At 34.9% G+C, this 24,975-nt stretch overlaps 1 protein-coding gene across 1 annotated transcript; it reads right to left on the minus strand.

The window, feature by feature from the left end:
* Positions 1-5,902: 5,902 nt before the first annotated feature.
* GIMD1 (GIMAP family P-loop NTPase domain containing 1) lies at positions 5,903-17,478 on the minus strand. Its single transcript, XM_041757645.1, has 3 exons — positions 17,393-17,478; positions 15,717-16,111; positions 5,903-7,087 (listed from the first exon to the last, which is right to left on the minus strand). The coding sequence occupies exons 2-3, from the start codon at positions 16,107-16,109 to the stop codon at positions 6,827-6,829; spliced, it is 654 nt and encodes a 217-aa protein (XP_041613579.1). The 5' UTR covers positions 16,110-16,111; positions 17,393-17,478; the 3' UTR covers positions 5,903-6,826.
* Positions 17,479-24,975: the final 7,497 nt, after the last annotated feature.

Here is a 24,975-nt window from a genome sequence, read left to right on the forward strand (position 1 = left end):
CTCGGTCTCCAGGACCACACCCTGGGCCGAAGGTGGTGCTAAACCTTTGAGCCACCCGGGCTGCCCTGCTCTCCAAAATTTCAATTAAGAAATAAACTATGCCATTCTCCAACCAGAGTTAGAGGGAATATATTAATAATACCTCTCTTCTTCATGGATTTTATTATAGGATTATGATTAAGATATTTAGTGCTTTATAACTAACAAAGTACTTGTATACATTGTGCCTATTTCTTTCTTAACTCTGTTGAAGTAGACCAGCCATTTCATTTTACCCCAAAGAACCAGCAGAAAAGTCAAATGCCTGTGGTATGGTATAACTGGCTGAAACCTGATCTTCCAGCTCTTACCAATGCTGTGCTCTTTTCCATTATAATATGCTTTTCTTCCATGTCAGTTAAATGTCATGTGGTTTCTTTTATTTGGTTGAGAAACTTAACTTTGTTTAAACTTCAGGGAATGATAGTGATAAAGTCCCTAAACTCTAGTAGTTCATGTAAAGAAATTAGGATGACTCCATTAGTAGAGTATTTAAGAGATTCTAAAGGAAGAGGCAAGATCACTAAACATTCCTTTGGAGTGATTGATTACAAAGATAACTTATCAACCTTTTTGTTGTCATTGCAGAAATTCTTAGGATTAACCTCTTGGTAAAACCAGACTGCTGGTGCTGGTAGCAGTTCCCTTTTTAAAAAGCCTTGTGCCTTGATCCTTTGATTATTGCACCATTGAGAGCCCTGATCCTGACACTCTGTCCCAAAAGCCAACCTATGACAGAAGTCACTGAATTCCAGATAGATAGATAGACAATATGTATTTAATCCTGGAGCAACTCTACAGTTATGCTTCATTTGCAGTACTACTTAGATGATAACTCCACAATTTGCAGTAATAATGAAAAGAAAGATAGTCGCTGATGCCTCTATACAAACCAATATGCCTCTATACAAACCAAATCTTCGGATACCAACTTGTTGGAATAGAAAAGAGTTAGTGACTTACACATTTTTGCTTACTGTACTTTTTATAGTTAAGGGTTTTCCTTTGGATAAGTCTTGGCAGAGATAATTCATAGGAGTATAACTCCAAAAAAAAAAAAAAAAAATTGGAGAAAGGACCCAGAACAGTGAAATAATTTGAAAGTGAGCCATCTGGAATTTTGGAGTGTGAATTAATTATTGTAGATTATATTTTTTTCACTCATATGTATTCCCTGGTTTAATTTTTTTTCTTCTCCTTCCTTATTCCCACCCCCTCCTAACACACTATTCCCAGTTCTCTGGATTTTTGAGTAAAAATATGTGTATAAGTGTTATTTTATGTCTTCATCAACATCATTTCCTATCTGGCAGGCTATTGTCCCTAGCAACAGCAGCAGAAACAAGCCTGAGGCTTAATAATTGCAAGAAAAAAAGAATAATCCTTTTTAATGAACGGGCTAGATACTCTTCTTGCCTTTCCCATTTCTACATAATACCTAATATTGTTCAAATAGCAATTATTAATGTCTGCTCATTGCTACAATGGCATTTTTGAGATGAGCCTTCATATCAAGGCTGCTCTAATAAAATTTTACATTTGTTTTTGTAAAATTGCCTCATTAGAATATTATACATCCCAGTAGAGAAACGCTCCCAATATATATTCATCCACTTAACTTTTCATCTCTAAGATTGCTTATTTGTCTGATACTTGTTAATTTAGAACCCATTCAGCTTTTTATAGCTGGGGAATTTGGAAAGAATAGTGCAGGAGTTATCCAAAATCAACACCACAATTTGATTTCTCTTTGAAAAAGATTAAGAAAAATACAAACTAAAAGTCACTTTCAGTAGGTTTAGCAAAAGAGAATGATGTTGGTAGAAATATTCTATAACCTCAGTTTTCATTTAAAGGATAACATTTCCTCTTAAAACAGCACATGCATTGGGAAAAACTTCAGGTGCTTGTGAAAACACTACTTTTTAAAATAAAGTTTGAAAATTTGGGAAATAGCAATGCCACTTAAAAACATTAGCCTTTTGTAAAGAATTATAATATGCCTGAAAATCAGTAGAACAGAAATCTTTATGGAAAACATGGCACAGTATAGATAAACATAACTAATAAAAAGTATGAAATTGCTAATTGAGGTAATATATTTAGAAGAATAAATCTAGTAAAGGTTAGAGCTAGTGAGTATTAGAGATGAATCACCAGTGCCCCAAGATGATATGTGCTAATGAGACTCTAACCTCAGCTGCACAAAAATATCAAGTATATTATCTTCCAGTCCTCCAAAAGTTAACACTTTCAAACACAAAGTTCAATAGAGATTTTTGCCTTCCAGGTGAGAATAGCATACAGACTGGGCCTCTAAAGGGACATAAGGAAAGATTGCAAATTATAGACTAATGGGATAGGTGGCAGGATACCAAAGATGAACTTTCTGGACATCCTTTCTTTTACCTAAAGCTAATTTTGGTAATGTTCTTTTGTTGCAAGTTGTAGTTATCTTCAGTTACAGTGAGTTTATTCAATGGATACACGTGTACGGTTATCCAAAAAAAGCCAAACACCACAACTTCCTCCGGTAGAGTACAGCACAGCAACAAGATGTTCACTTCAGTGTCTCACCATTCTTGTTATTCAATTACCTGACTACAAACTAACAAATTAGTTTTTTACATCCACTACATCCCAGGTGCCCTAAGAGGACTTTTGTACAGAAGGGGCAATCTGTCAGGGAAGTCTTTAATTAAATGTCTTAGCAAAATCTGGTAATAGGGGGAAAGGAAAAGCATTCCAAAGCCTGCTTCCCTAGGGAGGACATGGGAAGAAGAAAGGGATTAAGAGAAGTGAAAGTGTTCTAACGGTCTATTTTAGTAGGCCAGGGCAGGATGCTGTGTGGAAAGATCTTGGTTAGGGAAATAGTTATTACCTTGTTATCAAACAATAGTGATTGATTCTGAACTCAGGAACAAGGAAGTAGTCCTTAAAGCGTATCAGTTAGAATAAAACTTTCAAATTACCAAGGATCAGTGAAGCTGATTTGGTAAAGGAAAAGAAAAATGCAAGAAATACAGTAATATAAAATAATTAAAGGAAGATGGAGAAACACCCTGGATACTTGCATGGGTGAGTCTTCAGTAGGAAAAGGGTGAAATATTTAATAAAAAGAGAAAATATAATTGGCTTCTCATCTGGAAGGAAGTGAAACTAAAACCATATCTTGTATCATGAACATAGAAATATATGAGTATAAGAAAATTCACAAATTTAGTTTGGCAAAAGTTCTCATAAACAAAATTAAGGGATAGATAATAGAATTGAAAAAGAATAGCAACATAAGAGACAGATGGAAGACTGATATCTATAGCATACATAGAGCTCCTCTATTTTGCCAAGCACAGTGTTAAAAAAAAATTTAGTGACACTTGTTAAAGGTGGTAAGGGAGGAGCACCTGGGTGGCTCAGTGATTGAGCCTCTGCCTATGGCTCAGGTCATGAGGTCATGAATCCCACCGTCCTGGGATCAAGTCCCACATCAGGTTCCCCACAGGGAGTCTGCTTCTCCCTCTGCCTATGTCTCTGCCTCTGCCTCTCTCTCTATGCCCCTCATGAATAAATAAGTAAAATCTTAAAAAAAAAAAAAAAAAAAGTCAGGGAGACTTCATTCAGGTAAAAGGACTACTGCAGTGGGATTTTAGAGTTAGGACAGAGACTGGGCTCAACTCCAAATGTAGCACAGGCAAGTGGTTATTTACAGCCAAGGAGAAGAGTGAGGATCAGGGGTCACTTGGAGGATTAGGAACCTGATCACATACTGAGAGTGGAGGGTTCTGGTTAACTAACTTACCAGGGTTCTTGTGGAGACTAGATTTTATCAGGAAGTGCATAGGTGGGGCTAGAAGTTTAAGCCTAACTAAAGTTTTGGTCAAGTAAAGAATCATTGTTAAGAAGTAATCCAATAGAAAAATTATAAAAAGGACAAAGTGTGAAGAGGCAATTCATAGATGACCAAATCTAAATGAGTAACATTTCTAGAGATAACTCTGGAAAATGCAAATTAAGATGATTTTTGCTTTATCAAATGAGTGTTAGCAGTAGGTATTTAAGATAACAGGGTAGATGGCAAGAATTTAGGAAAAGAGTACTCAAATATTGGTGAAAATAAAATTTCTTGTACTATGAAAAGAAAATGGGTAAGATATATTGAAATTAAATTGTACATACACTTCAACCCAGAAACTCCACTCTTGGGGATTTAACTTACAGGGAAAAAGTCAGCATTATATAAAAATACATATACAGGAATAGTTGTTAGAGCATGACGCTGGGTGGCACATCAATAGAGAAGTAGTTGCATAAATTGTTAAAAATACACCGAAGTGTTAAAAAAAGGTGAATTTAAGCTACATTTTATGTTGGAGGGGTTTTTATGAGGTGGTATTAAGTGAAAAAAAGATGCTGTAGTGAGTAAAATATGAAAATGTTTTTTTAAAAAACCAAAGTCAGAGCATCTGGGTGGCTTAAGTCAGTTAAGCGTCCAGCTCTTGATTTAGGCTCAAACTGTGATCTCAAGGTCGTGAGATGGAGCCTTGCATCAGGCTCTGTGCTGCACTTGTAGCCTCCTTAAGATTCTCGATTCTTCCTCCCCACCCCAAATAAATTAAATAAATACATAAAAATAGACAAAAGTCCTCCATATGTTTATATATATATATGTACTCTGTATGCGACTTACTTGGACTTACAGAAAATAGGAACGGTGCATATCATGCTCTGTTGACATGAGCTCTCTCTAATTGGCTGATGTGCATGAAGAGGAGAGATGGAAGGAGAGCGGTAAAGGCGAATCAAAAAAGCAAAATACAACTACTAAAATAAAGTCAAGTATGTAATATCACATTTAGGGAGTTATTTAAATAGATATATATATGCAAATTTATATAATAATAATAAAAATAAGTAATTCAGGTCAACATCACAGAAGTCTTCCTTTTTGAAACTGGAGGCACCTTTCCTCTATTAATCATTAACACCAGGCCAGTCTTGGAGATCTTGAACCCTTAATGTTCTGCACAACTTATCTTTCTTGAAACTAGTATTTATATTCTAGAAGAGTTAACTGATATCACATGAGTGAAGAATATGAAGGACTTAAAACCTGCATTTTCCCCCTCTCTTCAGCACTCACTTCAATTTTAACTTCTGAGCCTCAAATCTCATTCTTTGTCACCAAGTGACCAACCCCTGGAGAAGTGTCAATTCCTGTTTGGTTCTTAAATGAGTCCCATTGTTGAAGCTTTCACTTTACAATCCTGGACCCATGATAGAAGGGGCACTGCAGAGAAATGAAGAGGGATATGGTTTCAAGTTGGAATTTGAATTATGCTTTCTCATAGAAGCATTTTATAAATTTTGGTTATATAGGCTTTCTAATACCATTTGTGCTGGAGTTCAGGTAAAATTAAGCATTAAGTAGGCTTTTGAAGGCCTAACAGAATAATCACCAGCTATAATTCTGTTGCTAATATGAAATACAGTGTATTGCACACTTAAAAAATATGAAACCAAGCTGTTTGTAAATTGGGAACTATCCTAGTGAAAGAATTTTATAAGTTCTAAAGCTCATGTACAAATGTTAAACATGAGGGTGATCCAATTTTGATTTCGTGGTAGTCTTGGTTATTAGTGTTGACTAGAATTATCTTCCTTCCATCCTACCTGCTGTCTTGGATACCATCCTGGAGCTCTCTACAAAGCCAGTGACTAACCTTCAAGGTAGAGAAGCTGCTTCTTCAGCCAAGGCTCTATTCATATTTGGTTATTAAAATTGTTACCTTATTTCTGCTGTAAGGCTTGGCTGTGAATCTTTACCTACATTTCCAACCCTAAATAGGAACCACAGATCATCAGATGGCAGAAAAGAAAGTTAACATTTATTGAGCATCTACCATGAGCCAAGTTGTTTAATCATTACAGTAACTATCAAGTATATACTCCATATGAGGATTTCACAGGATTAGTTTTCCTCGTCTAGTATCAAGTAAGCAGTGGAGGAAGTTTTAAAAATATAGATAATAATTTATTCATTTTACTTGTATTTAGATAAAAAAGATATACTAAACAGTTTATGAATCAGAAGTGTTTGTTGTTGAATTTTCACAAAGCTAACACACTGAAACCAGCCTCCAGGTCAAAACCAAAACGTTACCAGAATCTCAGAAGCTGCCCAGTGCATGCTTATTATCCCCTCCCCAAGAGTGACCTTTCCAGATTTCCAACACTTCTAACATCAGAGTAGTTTATATTACATCAGTTTTGACTGTTTTTGGACTCTATACAAATGGAACCATATAACATATACTCTTTTATGTCTGGCTTCTTTAAACTTTTGTTTGGGCAGTTCATTGATACAGTTGTAGTTCGCTCATTCTCATTACTGTATAATACTCCATTGTGTAAATATACCTCAATTTGCTTATCCACTTTACTGTTAATGGACATTTGGATAATTTCTAAAAGCTATTTAGCTATTAGCAAAAGTACTGCTATGAGTATTCTTGTACATACATGTCTTTTAGTGCAGAAATATACACATTTCTGCTGAATATATACTTAAAAGGGAAGGCAATTGCTGTGTCATAGGATTTGCATTAGAGGTCTTGATTATTTTATATTCTTCTTAACTACAAAACAGTTGTCCAAAACTGCTTATACGAATGTACACTCTTACCAGTAGCCTGTGGGAATTCTGACAGTCCTCATCCATTCTAACAAAGCTGTTTAAAACAAGGTTTCTGACTCTAAAACCCAAAGCTCTTTTCCTTTTATCTAAATTTTATTTAAAGGTAAGAACTTGGTAACAATTTTCTTTTATAAATCCCATGATTCTTTCTAACATTTTTAATCTTTGTTCATTAAATGAATTTTCTTTTTTATACTGGAAAATATGTCTGCACTGAATAGAATTTAGCACGGTTCGCAGTGTTTCAGGGGCCTCATGCAAGTATTCATCTTCACTGAACCCAGCCTCTTCTATTTTTTCTGCATGGGTGAAAAGAATGGCAGTGTAATTCTTCCAAGCATGTCCCAGAAGTTCCTGAAAGAGAGAAGAAGTTAAATGGCTATTTGCCTTGGCCTATATTCCTCAAACACAAGCAAAGGAGTTATTATGGTTCAATATAGACAGTCAACAGATCTGGATGTCATTATGTTACTAAAATCTGATATATGTAATGGGAAGTGAAGATGGGGTCAACTAATGTAAGTAAATGGAGAGGACTGGGTGGATTTTGTTTTTTTAAAAAAGGCTTTAGGGACCTTGGGTGGCTCAGCGGTTGAGCGCCTGCCTTCGGCTCAGGGCGTGATCCTTGGACTCCCAAGATCGAGTCCCACATTGGGTTCCCTGCATGGAGCCCGCTTCTCCCTCTGCCTAAGCCTCTGCCTCTCTCCTTCTGTATCTTTCATGAATAAATAATAAGATTTAAAAAAATAAAAATAATAAAAGTAAAAAAATTTTAAAAGGCTTTATTTCTCCATTTTATTTTGCTTTTATACTTTACATATACACAATTTCAGGACTGCATATTATTAATGCTGCACGTGATACAATTTCACTTACAACAGTCAGTAATAATTCATATTTGCCTGCCAACCTGAAGCTGTTAGAACCACAATTCCTTTAAATCAAAGGACTTTGGCTAAGGGAGTTGTCATATCCTTTTTTGTAGGAATGTTGTTATATTATTGTAACTAAAAGTACCTTCTAAGGATTTGGCTACAATCTATTGATTAATCAGATGACATGTAATGGAAAAGCTAAGATCAAGTTACAATTAGTGATTTGGAATGACTATATTACTGTGATTCGCATCTTCTTTACTTCACATGCCTAGAATCAATGCCAGTTTATCAGATAACTTCCTCTAATGTGGTTGCAAAACATTGAAGACTCATGTTCCTTTGTTTAGTAATATGTGGAAGTTGGTTATGTAATAAACTCTTGTTTGATTAGTGAAAATAAGCTGATACAAAGTGGAAGTAACAGCATGTGGCAAATTGTTCACACAATATGAAAGGTGTCTAGAAATAACCATTTAATTTTTAAAAATATTTCCAAAGTTATATGAAATCATTACATTGTGAAAGTAAAATGACATTCCTTTCATTCCAGATATTTTCATTACCAAAATATTTTCAAAGGTGCTAGCAGTTTATAATAGCAATATGGAATTTCGACCCTCATCATCATCTCAAATACAGGGTTTAAGGGTTTATTTATTTTTGATCCTTCAGAAAAATATAAAATACTTATGAATAAACATAACAAGAAATACCCAGGACCTCTAGTAATCAGAAGAAAGAAGGGAGGACAACTAATATTTAGTGCTAGATATTATTCTGGGCAATTGAAATGCTTTATTCCTTTTGAAAGTCAACATAATGCTTTGGGGGGAGATACTAGTGTTCTCTCCAGTATGATACAGAGAAACTGATGCATAGAGAGGTTGGATACAAATCTGTAGAGGGATATCAGTACAAACTGGTTTAAAAATAATCTTTAAAAATTGAAAGTCAGTTTTCTATTTCTATTACTATTTTCAATGTATGTAAGAAGTATAGGATTGGTATTTATAAGACTGAAAAACAAAATGAATAGAAAGGAAGAATCAAAACATGTAAATAATATGAAAATACAGCAACTGTAGGACAATATATTTAAACATCTTGAGACCATGGTTACCAATTATAATTCCTAATACAATCTGTCACTTACCAGTGCTATTTATTTATACGTTTACTCTAACTTGACTATAAGCTTTTGGAAGGCAGAGTCTATGTCTTTCTATATCAATCAAAGCCTCTAAACTCTCAACAGATATTGGTTGGATTAATTTGGAATTTGGGCCCTCACTGTCATCTCAAACAGAAGGTTTTATTTATTTGTTTTAAATCTTTAGTTTGGAAATTTGATCCTTGGGACACAAAATTTACCTATAAAATTTCTCTTGTCTTATGGTTCATTCTCATGGATTTGCAGGTAGTCTGCACTTTTTCTTTTGCATTCAAAAAGACTTTATCAATGAGTAAGTCCAAAATTTTCCCTCATATCTGTTTAAAATTTGTCCACACCATAGAATAATTGTAAATTTCTAGTTCTCCTAAAAGTGCCCTATCTGAAAAAAATCTGAAGTTTCAAGATCAGTACATTAAATGAATAATTATTTTTAACAGATTCTGACCTTTACAAAAGAATTTTTTAAAAGGTACTTTAATTGATATATTTTTATGTGCCTTCAAAACACAAATTAGCAAAATTATAATTAACCCTCCTTTTAGGGAAAATAGCTCTTACGTAAATCTAAGTATATATGTAATGTCAACATTTTAGCTAGTATGACATAGCAAAATTTGTCATATTCAGTATGTTGAACATATTTCTTGAGATCAGAGAGTCACAGAATAAACTGGCATTATGGTTTGAATTGTATATCCCCCCAAGTTCATACATTGAAATCCTAACCTCTAGTACCTCACAATGTGACTTAATTTAGCAGTAGGGTTGTTGCCAATGTAATTAGTCAAGTTAAGTCAAGTTAAGGCCACTAACGCAATATGATTGGTGTTCTTATAAGACAGAGAAATTTGGACAAAGATATGAATACATGGAAAATGCCATGTAAACATAAAGACAATCGTCCATAAGCCAAAGACATAACCCTTAGATAGATTCTTCACTAAACAGCCCGCAGAAGGAACTGACCCTGCTAACATTCATTTCAGAACTGAGAGAGAATAAATTTCTGTTGCTTAAAAGCCACCCAGGTAGTACAGCCTTGTTATGGCAACCCTACAAATTAATGTAAACAGTTGAAAATTTAATGAAGTGCTAAATTTAGATTCTGAGAATAAAAAGATTCCTGGGTTATTTACATCAGAACCACTTGGGATGCTTGCTAAAAAGGCATCAGAATCTTTAGGAATAGAATGTAGGAATTTGAATTTTTAAAAGAATTCTTGGTGATTTATTCCTTCTGCAAATATTTATTGAGGGTTATTTTGTTCCAGGGACACAGAGTGGACCATGATATTCACTTTTCTGCTTATGTCCAGTGGAGATTTTTTGGTACTAACTGAAAACTGAGGAGGAGGGACAGACAGGGAAGAAAATACTTTCAATTCATTGTAATTGTAGGTGTTGTGATAGAAAATATACTGGTGCTATAGAGGCAGACATTTGGCCCCGTTTGGGGTGGGAGTGGAAAGTGAGGGTAAAGGGAAGAGTCAGGAGAGGTTTCTAGCTATGCCTCTATAATGCTCTAGCATAGGAATCAACAAGAGAGGTATCAGGCAGTGAAGACCTACACAAGAAAAGAGAGTGATTAAGCCTTATTGGGGATTGTATAGTATTGGGACTTTACTTCTATAAAGTGAAACTATTGATCCTTGAACATTCTTGTCTCTGAAAGTTTCTCAAATTTAGAGCCAGTTCTGATATTCTGAATACATTATTGATGTGTTTATTTTGATTGTCATAATATTGAAATGTGTACTATAAGTTAATAAATAGACATTACCTTTAACCTCTTGAGTGCTACCCCCAGGCCTATACCCTAGGTATTGGTTGATGCATGAACCACATTTGTCACTAAATATTTTTAAAACATCACCATAATAAAAACTCACGCTAAATAAACTGTTTGGCCCAAGTGATCCCTTCTGGAGTTATATATTATAGAATTCTTCTCTTGCTAGATTAGTACTTATTGCATTCAATGGTGTAACTTTTACACCGTGTCTTTAGTTCCTGTTTTTTGGGGTTGTAACAGTAACACATTCCCTTTTTGTCTCCACTAGACATTTCCTATACTTTAAACTATAATAAATAGCATTCAGGAAAAATGAGTTAAGCCACCTAAGGAAAATAGATTTGTAAGCTCAACACCACTTACAACTCCATGTGTTCAGCCACTGGGAAGCTTTTACATGTTGATAATTATTTATGAAAGGATGCTCATGTCCTAAACTGTGAGAGAAATTGCACTTTTGAATTACTGCCAAAAATAGAAGAGAATGGTTGATTTAGCTTATAATCTTTAGATTGATTTTTGGCTGGAAAATAGTTGACTATTTGAAAGTAGTGTCGCTTGGTGTATAGTCATTGTGTTAGTGGCCAAACATGTTCTCTGTGGACCCAGAGAAAGGATAATCACAGTTGATTGATACCTCACATAAAAATCCAAGAGCAAGATAAGTTTAATGTAAGTTATCTGGTGTTAATAATTTAAATATAGTACTAAGTTAGATGGAAATTTTATAATCAATCATGAATTGTTTGGTTTCAGAGTGCTAATGGGTATGAGTCCATCTAGTCCTTTTGGGACAACTAGTTAGGATATAAACTTTGTTTTCCAGGAATTATGTTCATTTTCCCAGGACCTCACCAGCCCTGCCCCATTTGTTTGTGGTTGATGAAATCATAGCATCTGGACTTTTTAGGGGGAATTTTTTAAAAAGCCAACTATTACATCAACTGAGAAAAAAATTATCATGGAACAGGAGGACAATAAGGACCATTCTTTATATTTCATACTATTCCCTTACTCTCATCCCACTTAAACACCACATTTCCGTCTCAGAGAGCTGAATGATAAGACCTTGTTAGATCAGATTCAGTGAACATTCAACCTTAGAGATCTTCTGTCCAAATGGTCTTATTTTACAGATGAGGATATTGTGGGCATGTGATGTTAAATGGCCAAAGCTGCACAGCTGATTGTTGGCAGGCCTGGGCCTATAACAGAGGTCCCCTAACTGTCAGGACCATCTCCTTCCCACTAAATTGGGGCTTTTCATTTTAACCTTAACTAAGCCAGTGAATTTTCCTCCCAGATTGTTTTCTAAATCAGGAAGTTCTTATGCATCAGGAAGTTTTGTAAATTTAATTTCGCTCTGATTTTCTTCTGAAGCCTATCAAGATAATCCCGAAGAAGGCTACAAATAAAATGTCCTAATTTTAGCATAAGACAAACACAAACAATAAAATTATAATGACCATAGCTGACATTTAGTGTGTACTTGTCTGTGCTAATGTCTGAGTTAATTTACTGTTAGGTTAATATGAAATTAGTCCTGAAAAAAACCCAGTCAAGTGGATACCGTTATCTGTCCCAATTTTACCAATGAAGGGATTGAAATTTAGAGAAGCTACTTGCCCAAGGTCACAAAACAAGTAAGTAACTAATTAGGAGCTTGAACACAAGTGTAACTTACTCTAGAACCCATGCTATTAACCTCTACAGTAAATTGCTCGTATCTAGTAATCCATTTGAATAGGTGCTCATCACAATCTGCGTAGTGACAATAACAATAAAAATTGTAACAATGATAATAATTTTCTGTGAACCTACTATTAAGTCAGGCACAATGCCAAGCACATTGCATTCATTAAACATAACCCTTAAAACTCTTTAACATAGGTAAAATTATCCTCATTTTGTAAGTGAGGAACTGAAGCCAAGAAACTTGCTAACATTTATAGTCACATACCTAGAATTATAAGAAGGCTTATTTTTCAACTAAATTCTGTCCAACAACTAAGCCCATTATCTTTGTTAAGTATTTTCAGGCTTTGCACTGGCCTTTCTGAGCCTTTTGTATACACACCCACCTATAACATCAATATTTGAGTTATTCATTCCAAATAAAAAATACATGCTTGAGGCCTTATTATGTATAGTAATAATACAGGATACTATGATAGTGGGAAGAATTTGGACTTTAGTCAATTACTGGGATTCAATTCCTAGTGCACTTCAGCTGCTTGCTAGCACTTTTTTTAAGGTGACTATTTTGTCTTCTCTGTTCATTATATGTGGATTTTTAAATAACATTCAAATGATACTCAGATAATCTGTAGATGAATCATTCCATTTGTTTCCCAATTTGAGGGAGATAACTCACTGAGTTCTCTACCATTTTGCTATAAATTATGAAGGCCTAACATAAATAAAGAAAAAGGGATCATTTAGGAAAATGTTTCATTTGTTATAGCTGGCAACCAATAGCCCCTCTAAAAAATATTAGAGCACAAATAAAAAAGAGATTTAAAGAGACCACAGGGAGGTACAGGAGAGAAGAGGTCACTTCTCTGATGTTGGCCTTGTAGACTCCTTCCATGGCAGGCATCAGTGCCCCTAGAAAGGAGGAAAGGAAAAAGAAGAAGGCTAATATTCCATTCCCCATTTTGCATCAGCCAGGAAGAAAAAGAAAGCCAGGGTGTGTCTGGAACCAGAGGACCTTAACAACTCTTTGCTCCTTCCTAACAGCTGTTGGTCCTGTTGAATATTCAGACATTCTGCAGCTGCTCCCAATCTGTGAGCATATCCAGATGGCTACCACCAGTAACTGAAGCACCTTCAGGAAGAAGGTCATAAACAGCCAGCTTGTGCATAGGCGATCTTCAACCAAAAATTATGATGGAAGCCCAGAATAGGACTGCAGTTCTTCCCAGGGGTTATGGGCCCCTCTGAAGCTTACTAAATCTTGGCTGCTGAGTTTTCCTGAGAGGGAAAAGATATTTATTTTAGAAAAAAAAAAAATTCTGGATCTGAGTTTTACTCTAGCCCATCTTCACTCTGCCTTTAAGTCATGAACTGGACACTGAATTAAGGAAGGCAGTGGTAAAAGAAGGCAGTTGTATGCCAGATACCTTTTAAAAAGATCAGAGATATGTATGAATCAAATTCACTTTTATAAAAAAAGTTAGGGGATTACAATAGAGTTCTATATCCTAAAACTGGAAAAGAAATATATTTTAAAATGTATGTCTTTTAAAAACCCTTTTTGGCTAAGCAAAGGACCAGCATAGATAAAAATTTAGAGACATATAGAGTCAGGTTAGTTTTTGAGAAATATTTGTGCATTTACTGAATTTGCAGACTTATATCCATCTACATGTTAAATTAAATGTTTATTTAATAGCATCTTTAAATTAATTTTAAAATTTGTTTAAAAATTATACTGATGAAATGGCAATAGGTTTCCCCTCCCTTGATTTCTACCATAAATGTTGTTTGAAGTGCAGGCTTTAATAGTTTGGGGGAGGTTTGTAGGGTTTCTTAGATTCCATATTGTTTCTTAATTGCAATCATCTTCTCTACTTTTGTTCAGTATGTCCTTGATTTTTCAGGAGTTGGATGATGAGGATTAGCTTTTATACTCTTTGTCACCCTAATTTTTTCCACTAGTTTGTTGTGATTTCACATATGGCTTTTTTTTTCATTTTTAGAAACATGCACAGTTACTGAAAAAAAGTATGTCTGTCACTTAGAACAATCGTATGCCTTTACTAGTTAAAGGGAAAAGATATTTCTTTGAATCTAAGTATACTATATTTCTAAGTGTAATAGATCCTACATCGAAGTGATCATAGACTAGGCCAAAGGAAGAGTAGCAAATTCTTGAGTGAGAAATGTCTGCTGTCTATTCTCCCTATAGTTCATATGTGGAGCTTCTAGTAGTGATGAGTTCTCTTATCTTGGTGACTTAATGAGGCTACTGAGTAATACTAGACAAATCCAACAGTTAGATTTGCATGACCGGAGACTAGAGAATCAAGAGATTGAGTAGAATGGAGCAGCTCAATGAGCAGTTTCTACGAATTGTTGGTTATACATGGAACTGGCTTATATATGTATATATATCATATGCAAGTATTACTCCCTCCATCCCCCAGTTATAGCCATACTCAGAACTCTCCCTATTCCCAGGTCCTCACCTATACTGACTGAACAAGCTTCCAACTTAGTGACTTATAATAAATGAACAAACAAACATGGATGGACCACTAGGCAAATGTGGCATATGTTATTCATGTTCATACTGAGTCCCTGTGGTCTTTTCTTGGCTACAGTGGATCAGTTGCTGACCCTAAAGATGATGAGGCACTTAGAGCATCTGAAATTCCTGATTTCTTTCCTATACATAAAACATAGATCTTCCCTACATGTTGACCATGATTTAAGACACAGTGAAACCTCTTTCCCCCAACCCATATGTTATATTACTCTGGTACTTAATGCATTGTCTTATACTTATCTGTCTCTTCTAGATTGTATGTGAGAGCAGGGCTCATATATTGTTCACCAATCATTAAGCTCTGTATAAGTACCTGATACAGTTTGCAATGACTGAATCAGTGAATGAATGAATACCTATTTGTTGGTGAACTATAAGAGATTACCCCTGATGTTAAATGGGTGCAAGTTTTAGTAGTTCTTCAACTTTACCATATATACAGAAAATTTATGCAAATGCAGATATGCAGGCTCTATTCTTGAAATTCTGATTCACTAGGGCTTAGATGAATATGCATTTTTAACAACAACCCAGTTGATTCTGATGCTGGTAGTCTGGAGACCACATTTACCAACTTATTCAGGGGTTAGCTAACCTCTGAAGTCTAGCATCTTATTTTGGGGTGGGGAGGGAGCCTGAAGGGTCTATGATCTAGTTGTAAAATGACTAACTGAATTCCTCTAAAAGAAATTGTAAAAATGACTCTTGGTGGGAAAAATCAAGTATTTCTACCATTTCTGTGTGACCAGCACTTGTTTTAAACTTGTTCTAAACTACTCTTTTAACCAGATTGTCGTAGTTCTTTCCTATTAGGATAATGTCCTCCAAATAGAAATAGTGGCATTAGTGTAACTGCCTTTTTGTATTACCTGAATCATCTGGACTAAGGAAGATGCTTCTTGTTCGCAGAATGGCACGTCTGCTCTCTGGACCAGCAGTGCAAGATGGAGACCTTCTTGCCCGAAGTGATGTGCTAGGGCGTGCTTGACCTCCTGTTTCACATGCTCCTGATTCAACTTGCTGTGTGGGTAACCTGGAGTGTCCAACACCTGAATCTGCAGGGTTATCTCTTGTCCCCCTCGACGCATGAAGCCACAGAGGTGACAACTGCGACCCAGACAACAATCTTTGGTCACAGAACATGGAGAAAAGCTGCTGTGGAAGTCAGAGCTTCCCAGCAGAATGTTCCCAACAGAACTTTTTCCACTCTGAGTCATGCCAAAGAGGGCCAAGTTGATGATCATCTTGTTGGAGTCTGTCATGTCTGTGGGTAAACAAAGTTTCAGGATAAGCAGTTAGGCATCTATATTCACCCAATGTAAGGTTTCTTACTTGCCCTGGAGTACTCCAGGTACTATTTTTGGCTTACTTAACCCTCATTTATAGTAACTAAAGCATGGAGGGGCATTCCTCTAAAGTGTAGACACCCCAGTGACAGTGGAAGATTGAAATAATATTGGTAGTTTACAATGGGGGAAGAGAGAGAGAAGTCAAATACAGATAAGGAAGAAATGAGGAAGCAATAATTGCAGGAAAATGAAGGGGAAAAAAAAACCAAATTACATGAAGATAATGTAAACCATGTTTAGGAGAAATATGTTAACTCATCTGTGTGGTAGGTGAGTCAGTTTAGCAATGGGTGCTGACGTTTCTAAATTCATTAACAAGGCTAGCAGCAGTATTTGAAAATCAATCATTCTTGGAGAAGAAGTAGGAACAGAAGAGTGGAAGTAATGGATCTTTCTTGCATTTTAAATAACATCCCCTCCTCCCCACCTCTCTACCCCTGTAATACACAAGTGGCATCTGCAAAAAATTATCTTTCTTGACTTCCTGATTGTTTGTCTCCTATGAAACATGAATACTGTTAAAGAAGATTTCTGTTTTTGTTTACTATTTTTTTTTTACAACCAGGCAACATTCTGATGAAAGTGAGAACTGCTTATAATTTCTGTTATGAAATAATTAATAAATCATTTCCATGGTCTATCATAGTAACTTATTGGCTTTTGAATAAAGGAAGTAAAGCCCAACACATTGTGTAGTTCAGTTAGGAGGGAGGAGAATCTATTCCATTTACAACACCCCTAAGTTGGAGGTAATCTTTTGTGCAGAACATAAGCGTTTTAAGGTCATTGATCATTTTCATTAGATCAGTAAGGTAGAGCTATAGGCCAATTGCCAAATTAACTCAACCTGCTGATTCAGAAGTAAGGACATTTAATTAAAATTGCATATTTATTATTTCTGCTTATAACTTGTACTTCTATTATTCAGTTTTATGTACCTCTGGCCTTTCTTGTCCTCTAATATTCCTCACCCCAACCTCCTTAGACTCTAATATGAACATTTTGAAGGAAATTCACACTCCCACACAAGAGACATTCATTTTTGGCGTCCCACAAGGTGACCCCAGTTCACCCAGCCCATTCAGCTGTGTCAGCTGAACTATAGTCACTTAGATTTCTTTTTACTCCTGAAGCAAATGCATGATTAAAAAAATAATAATCACACAATCCCAGTATACTTGCTGTATGTCACCTACCTTTTCCAATCTTCAAAATACATTTCAACAAAGACTTTCCTGGAGCTAGTATAGTTGTTCTTTGGTATGAACTTTAACCTTCTGACAGTATTACCGTACCACTCTGGGACTGATACTGTATGCATTTTATTTAGTTAATCTATTACCAGAATCCTCTCTATAAATGATTAGTTGTCTTCCTTTAATCAGCACTGACTTTCTTTTTTTTTTTTTTTTGTCACCTGACAGCCTGGTCATTTCAACAGGGTACTTCCTGAAACCTTATTTTTAAGATTAAATTGTTTATTTTAAGGCATTGCTGATAGGTAACAACTTATCTATAGCATAAAGAAATGCAAGATTGACAACTATTAAACACAAACTAAACATTCAAAAGCAATGGTCACATTTTTTTCCATTGTGAATGATGGAAAGTTCCTCATTTATTTCATCAAAAGTTTCAACAAATAGATATACAACATACATGCAATAAATAGATATTGAGTTCATAACAGTATTTCATAAATTCTAGAAGAAAACTCTTGACTATTTCTATGGAATTGAATTTATCTTTTCCTAACTGATGTAATCACAAACATACTCATATCTACACATGCAGTTTCTATATCAATTAATGATAGCATATTTCAGAAAAGGTGTACAACTAACTGTAAATTGAGGCCAAATATGTTTTGCTTAAAATTGGGGTTTCATTTTGTTATTGAAAGCTTTGATTTTTTTTTTTCTATATCACCCATACTTCTCCAAATACCTTTCTAGTGTGTAAGATGTAGAAACCTTAGTATGGTTATATTCTGGTTCATCTTCTCCTATACCTCTCAAAAGTCTGTAAAGTATGTATTTCTGTGTGAAGGAATCTGGGAGACATCTGGAATGCCTTATGACTTCATGAGCAGAAAGTTAAAAAGTCTTCCTGTGGATATAACAAGGAAAACATGAACCGATTTCATTCATCTGACAAGCACATTTGGTTTTCTTAAATGAAGCAGAAAGAACCTCCCCCAGATGGCAGTAGTAGCCTGTTTGCTAAGAAGTGATTATGAACCAGAATTTATTTTCATTTTCTTCCTCAAACCATAAACTGACATTCCTCAAATCATGCAACTTACATCAATACATATTAATTGTGCAGAAGATCTTTTGAATAAAGGTAAAATGAAGCCATCATTCCTACGTTCCTTATAAAATGTGACAAGTGTAGAAGGTTCCAGTTTTTAAACCTTCCACTTTGAAATCATTATTTAAATCATTTGCTGAATGAAACAGTTGACAGTTTAACAAATAAGGTTCTGAGATCATATGTGTGGTTTAAAGTTCCAATGAGATTTCAAAATTTTAAAATAATTTCCAACAGGTTTAATAGTGGTTTTAGATCTAAGGCAATGTAGAGATTATATAGAAGAGTAATGAACTGATATTAGATGATGTTAAATAGTTAATGTTAATCATTTTTAGGTCAGAATGAAAAAAAAATTGAAAAGTCACCTTCACTCTTTACAGAAACTTGACGAAATATAATGTACCTGGGATAAAACTGTATTACTTTAATGGCTGGCTCCAGGATTTCTCTGAGGAAGGGTATTATCTTTGAGAAAATAGATTAGCTACTTGAAGTAGAAAAAAGGATCTTAATAACATAAGTCAAACTCCCAAAAAGTGATCGCCAAACTGCTGGAAATGGCGCAAGAGCCAAGAAAATAGTAGAAAAGATCAGGGTATATCAAGAATGAATGGAGAGAAGGAGAAGGAGAGACAGAAGTGGAAAGGAGAAGGAGGTAGTGGGGGAGGAAGAGAAGGAGAAAAGGGGAGGGAGAATAAGAACTATAACATTAGAACATGTGGGAATCTGGATTTCCCACTTGTGCAAATGGCTAAGGGACTATGTTAGAGCAGAAATAGCTAATGTTCAATTTTAAGTTCTTTGCATTTCTGGGATCTAAAGTAAGCTATGTTACAATTTTTACTTTTGTTTTGATTTTGATTGTTGTTAGTATTTTACTTTACTTTGTTTTGATGGAAATTAATGGAGAAACCTGAGGTCCACCTTAGGTTAGCAGAGGATAAATTGGAGTTTGGAAATGACATCTGAACTGAAGTTACTGAGGAGAGGCAGGAGGTTGAAGCTAGAAGGACACTAGTCCCTAAGATCTTCCAAGAGTCTGGGGAAGAATCTTAGACTTTTCAGTTTCCGAAATGAGATATTATGTGGTAAGGGTGACTCTAGTTGACAGAAGTGACAATTATATTTCACATTACACACATATTAGTTTGCCAGGACTACCATAGTAAAGTATCATAGACTGAGTGGTTTAAATAACAAAAATTTATTTTCTCACAGTTCTTGAGGCTGAAAGTGTGAGATTAGGGTGTCAGTGGTGTTGGTTTCTCCTGAAGCCTCTCTCCTTAGTGTGTCCAAGGTCATCTTCTCCCTATCTCTTCATATGGTCTTTCCTGTGTATGTTTGTATCCAAATGTTTTCTTCTTATAAGGACACCAGTAATAGCGGGAATAGGGACCACCACAATGATTTCATTTTAACTTAATTACCACTTTTAAGGGTCCTGTCTCCAAATACAGTCATATTCTGAGGTATTAGATGTTAGGATTTTAACATATGAATTTGAGGGAGACATAATTCAGCTCATAACACACATATACATTATAATTATATAAATTATACATCTCCATAATTACTAAAATTGTGTCTCTATACTCCATAAAATTGAGGTTTACTATAAACAATCTTTGACTTATACTAATTTAACTTAACAGGTACTCCTATAGTTTTAAACAAATTCCAATTTTCATTGGCTTGAACTGTGAACACATTACTCATATGTTATGTCTTTCTGTAATAAAGAAGACCCTTAGAATAATAACCAGAATCTGTAATTATGGTGTCTAAATGACCTTAACCTTGGCCAATACTGTTATAAGTCGAGGGGAGCACTCATAAACTGGCTGCAGTTGGTAGTAACATAATTAACTCAGTCTAAACTGATCTTAGAATAAGACATCAGATCTTACCTTTCCAAAAACTTCGGAGAGCACTGGTCAGCAGCTTAAATTTTGAGGACAGTCTTAATTTGAATGCATTTTGAAGGTTTTTGGAGCCTTGAAGAATGACCACACCAAAATAGGAATACCTATGGGAACAAAAGAAGGCTTCAGTTCAAATTTGGTTGGTTTCACATTTTAAAAACTGTACCAGTCTCGTCCTCACTCAGGAAAATGTATGATGTTATTTTTTGTTTGTATGATATTTGCTTTCCTTCTCAGTATTTCTGATTGATTTTTTTAGGATTATAAATGAAATATGTGTATTTCAAAACATCTAGGAAATTCAGGAAAGAAGAAGGGAAAATAGAATCATTTAAAACATTTTATTTCCTAGCCCCCATGGGACACTGGCTCCTCTTGCAGAATGACACAGTAAGCACATTTCTTTTTCCAAATTACCCATGTCCTCCACCTATTTACTCCTCTTCCTTAAGCAACACTACTGGGATGAGAGGCATTAATGATGGGATTATGTTTGGCATGTGAATGATGAGGGGGCAAGACTAATTGTTGGCAATTACTTAGTGTATAGTATTCTTTTGCTATGCTACTGTATTCAGTTTTCTAAGATTTACTTATAATTTTAGCCACTTTATTAATAGCAAAATTGCTTTATAGATTTCTACGTTTTATCTTTTATTTGCCAGGTTTTCAGATCAAGAATATGCTAACCTCTTGAAATGAATTAGAAAAATCTTTTTCTTTTGTGGTACTCTGCAATAATTCAGATACCTTGGCAATTATTTATATCTAGAAGGTTTAAAAAAACGTTCACAAAAACAGCTAGATCCAGCAGCTTTCTAGAAGTCATTCCAGGACAACTTTAAAATTTTCTGCTATAGTAATTTGTTCTTCTTTTGTCAATTTTGACAATTTTTATATTTTAGTATTGATCCCTCTTCTTGTTCTGTGATGGCTTATATATTGGATTTGACTTTATATACTTAATAAATTTTTGTACATGTGTGTATGTATGTGCAAATATATACATACATGTGCAACTTTTGTACTTTTATAGTTTCAAATGAATTTCTATTAACATAAATGAAATTTATAATTTGACACCTCGAGGATATAATGAATGGTGTGACTTACAATAACTAAACTTTTGGACGCCAGCCTTGAGCCCTTTAGGTTGAAAATTAAGAATCACAAGTACATTCATGGTATGATTTACAATTATAGTAGAGTAAGTCATCCTATAAATCTATGTCATTATTGAAGAAATGAATACAATCTTAAAAGCAAGAGAAAAATTAGTAGGCTTTTTCTTTTTTTTAAGTTTTTTTTCTTTTTAAGATTTTATTTATTTATTCATGAGAGACACAGAAAGAGAGAAAGAGGCAGAGACACAAGCAGGCTTCATGCAGAGAGCCCAATGAGGAACTCGATCCTGGGGCTCCAGGATCATGCCCTGGGCTAAAGGCAGTGCTAAACCACTGAGCCACCCAGGCTGCCCCTAAAGATTTATTTAATCACTCTGTGCTCATCTCAAGTGCACTCCTTAATCCCCATCACCTATTTCACCCATCCTCCTGCCACCTCCCCTCCCCCAAACAGCAGTTTGTTTTCCAGTTGAGAGTATATTTCTTGCTCTCATGCTCTCTCTCTCTCTTTTTCTCTTTTTTCCTCTGCTTGTTTGTTTTGTTCCTTAAATTCCACAAACATGTGAAATCATATGGTATTTGTCCTTATCTTAGTGACTTATTTCGCCTAGCATTATACTCTCTAGTTCCATGTTGTTGCGAATGTCAAGATTTCATTCTTTCTTATGGCCAAATAGTATTCCATTACACACACACACACACACACACACACACACACCATACATCTTTATTCACACATCAATAAATGTAATTTTGGGCTGCTTCCATATCTTGGCTATTGTAAATAATGCTGCAATAAACATAGGCTGCATGTATTCCTTTGGATTAGTGTTTATATGCTGTGAGTAAATACCTCATCATGTGATTGCTTCTCATAGGGTATTTCTATTTTTAACTTTTTGAGGAAACTCTATGTTGTTTTCCAGAGTGGCTGCACCAATTTGCATTCCCACCAACAGTGCAAGAGGACTCCCCTTTCTCCACATCCTCACCGACACCTTTTGTTTCTTGTGTTTTTGATTTTAGCCATTCTGACAGGTGTGAGGTAATACCTCATTATAGTTTTGATTTGCACTTCCCTGGTGATAATGATGTTGAGCATCTCTTCATGTGTCTGTTGACCATATATATGTCTTTTTTAGAGGAATATCTATTTGTGTCTGTCTATTTTTTTAACTGGATTATTTTGGGGGGTAGTGGGGAGTTTGGGTACTAATCTTTTTTGGATATGTCATTTGCAAATATCTTCTACCATTCAGTAGGTTGCCTTTCAGTTTCGTTGTTCCCTGTGCTGTGCAGAATCTTTTTATTTTGGTATTGTTCCTATATTTTATTTTTGCTTTTGTTTCCCTTGACTTGGGGACCTATCTAGAAAGCTGTTGCTGTGACCAATGTGAGAGAAATTACTGCCTGTGTTCTGTTCTCTTCTAGGATTGTTATGATTTCAGGCCTCCTTTGCTATTTATTTATTTATTTATTTATTTTTGTGTATAGGGTAAGAAAGTGACCCAGTTTCATTCTTTTGCATGTTACTGTCCAGTTTTCCCAATAACATTTGTTGAAGAGACTGTCTGTCTTTTTTTCATTGGGTATTCTTTCCTGCTTTGTTGATTACTTGACCATATAGTTGTAGGTCCATTTGGGTTTTCTATTCTATATGTCTGTTTTAATGCCAGTACCATACTGTTTTGATTATTACAGTTTTGTGACATAACTTGTAGTCTGGAATTGTGATGTCTCCAACTTTGCTCTTCTTTCTCAAGATTGCTTTGGCAATTTGGGGTCTTTTTTTGTTTCATAAAAAATTTAGAATCATTTGTTCTAGTTTTGTGAAAAAAAAATTGTGTTGGTATTTTGATAGAAATTGCATTAAATGTGTAGATCACTTTATGTAGTATAGACATTTAAAAATATTTGTTCTTCCAGTCCATGAGCGTGGAATGTCCTTCCATTTCCTTGTGCTGTCTTTAATTTCTTTCACCAGTATTTTATAGTTTTCAGAGTATAGGTCCTTCACCTCTTTGAGTATCTTATTATTTTTGGTATCTTATTATTTTTGGTGCAATTGTAAATAGGATTATTTTCTTAATTTCTCTTTCTGCTGCTTCATTACTGGTGTATAGAAATGCAACAGATTTCTGTACACAGATTTTGTATCCTGTTTCTTTAGTGAATTCATTTATCAGGTTATTTTGTGGAATCTTTTTGGTTTTCTATATCATGTTAGCTGCACATAGTGAAAGTTTTACTTTTTCCTTTCAGATTTGGGTGCCTTTTACTTCTTTTTGTTTTCTGATTTTTGGTCTAATTGCCATGGCTAGGACTTACAGTACTATGTTGAATAAAATTGGCTAGAAGAGACATCTTTGTCTTGTTCCCGACTTTCTGGGGAAAGACTCAGTTTTTCCCCATTGAGGGTGAGGTTAGCTGTGGGGTTTTTATATATGACCTTTGTCACATTGAGGAATGTTCCCTTTAAACTTACTTTGTTGAGGGTTTTTATCATGAATGGATGTTATGCTTTGTAAAAGGCTTTTTCTATGTCTCTTGACATGATCATATGGTTCTTATCTTTCTCTTGTTGATGTGATGTATCAAGTTGATTGATTTATGAATATTGAATCACCCGTACAACCCAGGAATAATTCCCATTTTGATCATGGTGAACGATTTTTTTAATGTATCATTGAATTCAGTTTGCTAGTATTTTGTTGATGACTTTTGCGTGTGTGTTCATCAGAGATACTAGCCCGTAGTTCTCTTTTTTTGTGGTGTCTTTATCTGGTTTTGGTATCATGGTAATGCTGATGTTACAGAATGAATTTGTAAGTTTTCCTTCCTTTTCTATTTTTTGGAGTAGTTTGAGAAGTATAGATATTAACTCTTTAAATGTTTCATAGAATCCATTTGTGAAGTCATCTGGTCCTAGACTTTTGTTTGTTGAGAGGTTTTTGATTACTGATTCAATTTCTTTGCTGGTAATTGGTCTGTTTAAATATTCTGTTTCTCCTGTTTCAGTTTTGGTAGGTTATATGTTTCTAGGAATTTATCTATTTCTTCTAGGTTGTCCAATTTGTTGGCATATAATTTTTCTTAATAGTCTCTTAGAATTGTTTGTCTTTCTGTGGTGTTGGTTGTTATTTCTCCTCTCATTTGTGATTTTATTAATTTAGGTCCTTTCTGGTTTTTTTGTTTTTGTTTGTTTGTTTGTTTTTGTAAGTCTGGCTAGAGGTTTATCAATTTCATTGATTTTTTTCCCCAAAGAACAAGCTCCTGGTTTCATTGATCTGTTCTATTGCTCTCTAGTTTGTATATCATTTATTTCTGTTCTAATTTTTATCATATCCTTCCTTCTGCTGGTTTTAGGTTTTGTTTGTATTTTTCAAGCTTCATTGGGTGTAAGGTTAGATTGTTTAT

This window comes from Vulpes lagopus, chromosome 6 (assembly GCF_018345385.1).
Source record: "Vulpes lagopus strain Blue_001 chromosome 6, ASM1834538v1, whole genome shotgun sequence".
NCBI lineage: Eukaryota > Metazoa > Chordata > Mammalia > Carnivora > Canidae > Vulpes > Vulpes lagopus.

Excerpts from the sequence above, each read along its gene's own strand:
- GIMD1 (XM_041757645.1), bottom strand. The coding sequence starts at position 16,109 with ATGACAGACTCCAACAAGATGATCATCAACTTGGCCCTCTTTGGCATG. Across the intron at positions 7,088-15,716 it reads CCTTAGTCCAGATGATTCAG|GAACTTCTGGGACATGCTTG; the intron begins GTAATACAAAAA and ends TCTCTCTTTCAG.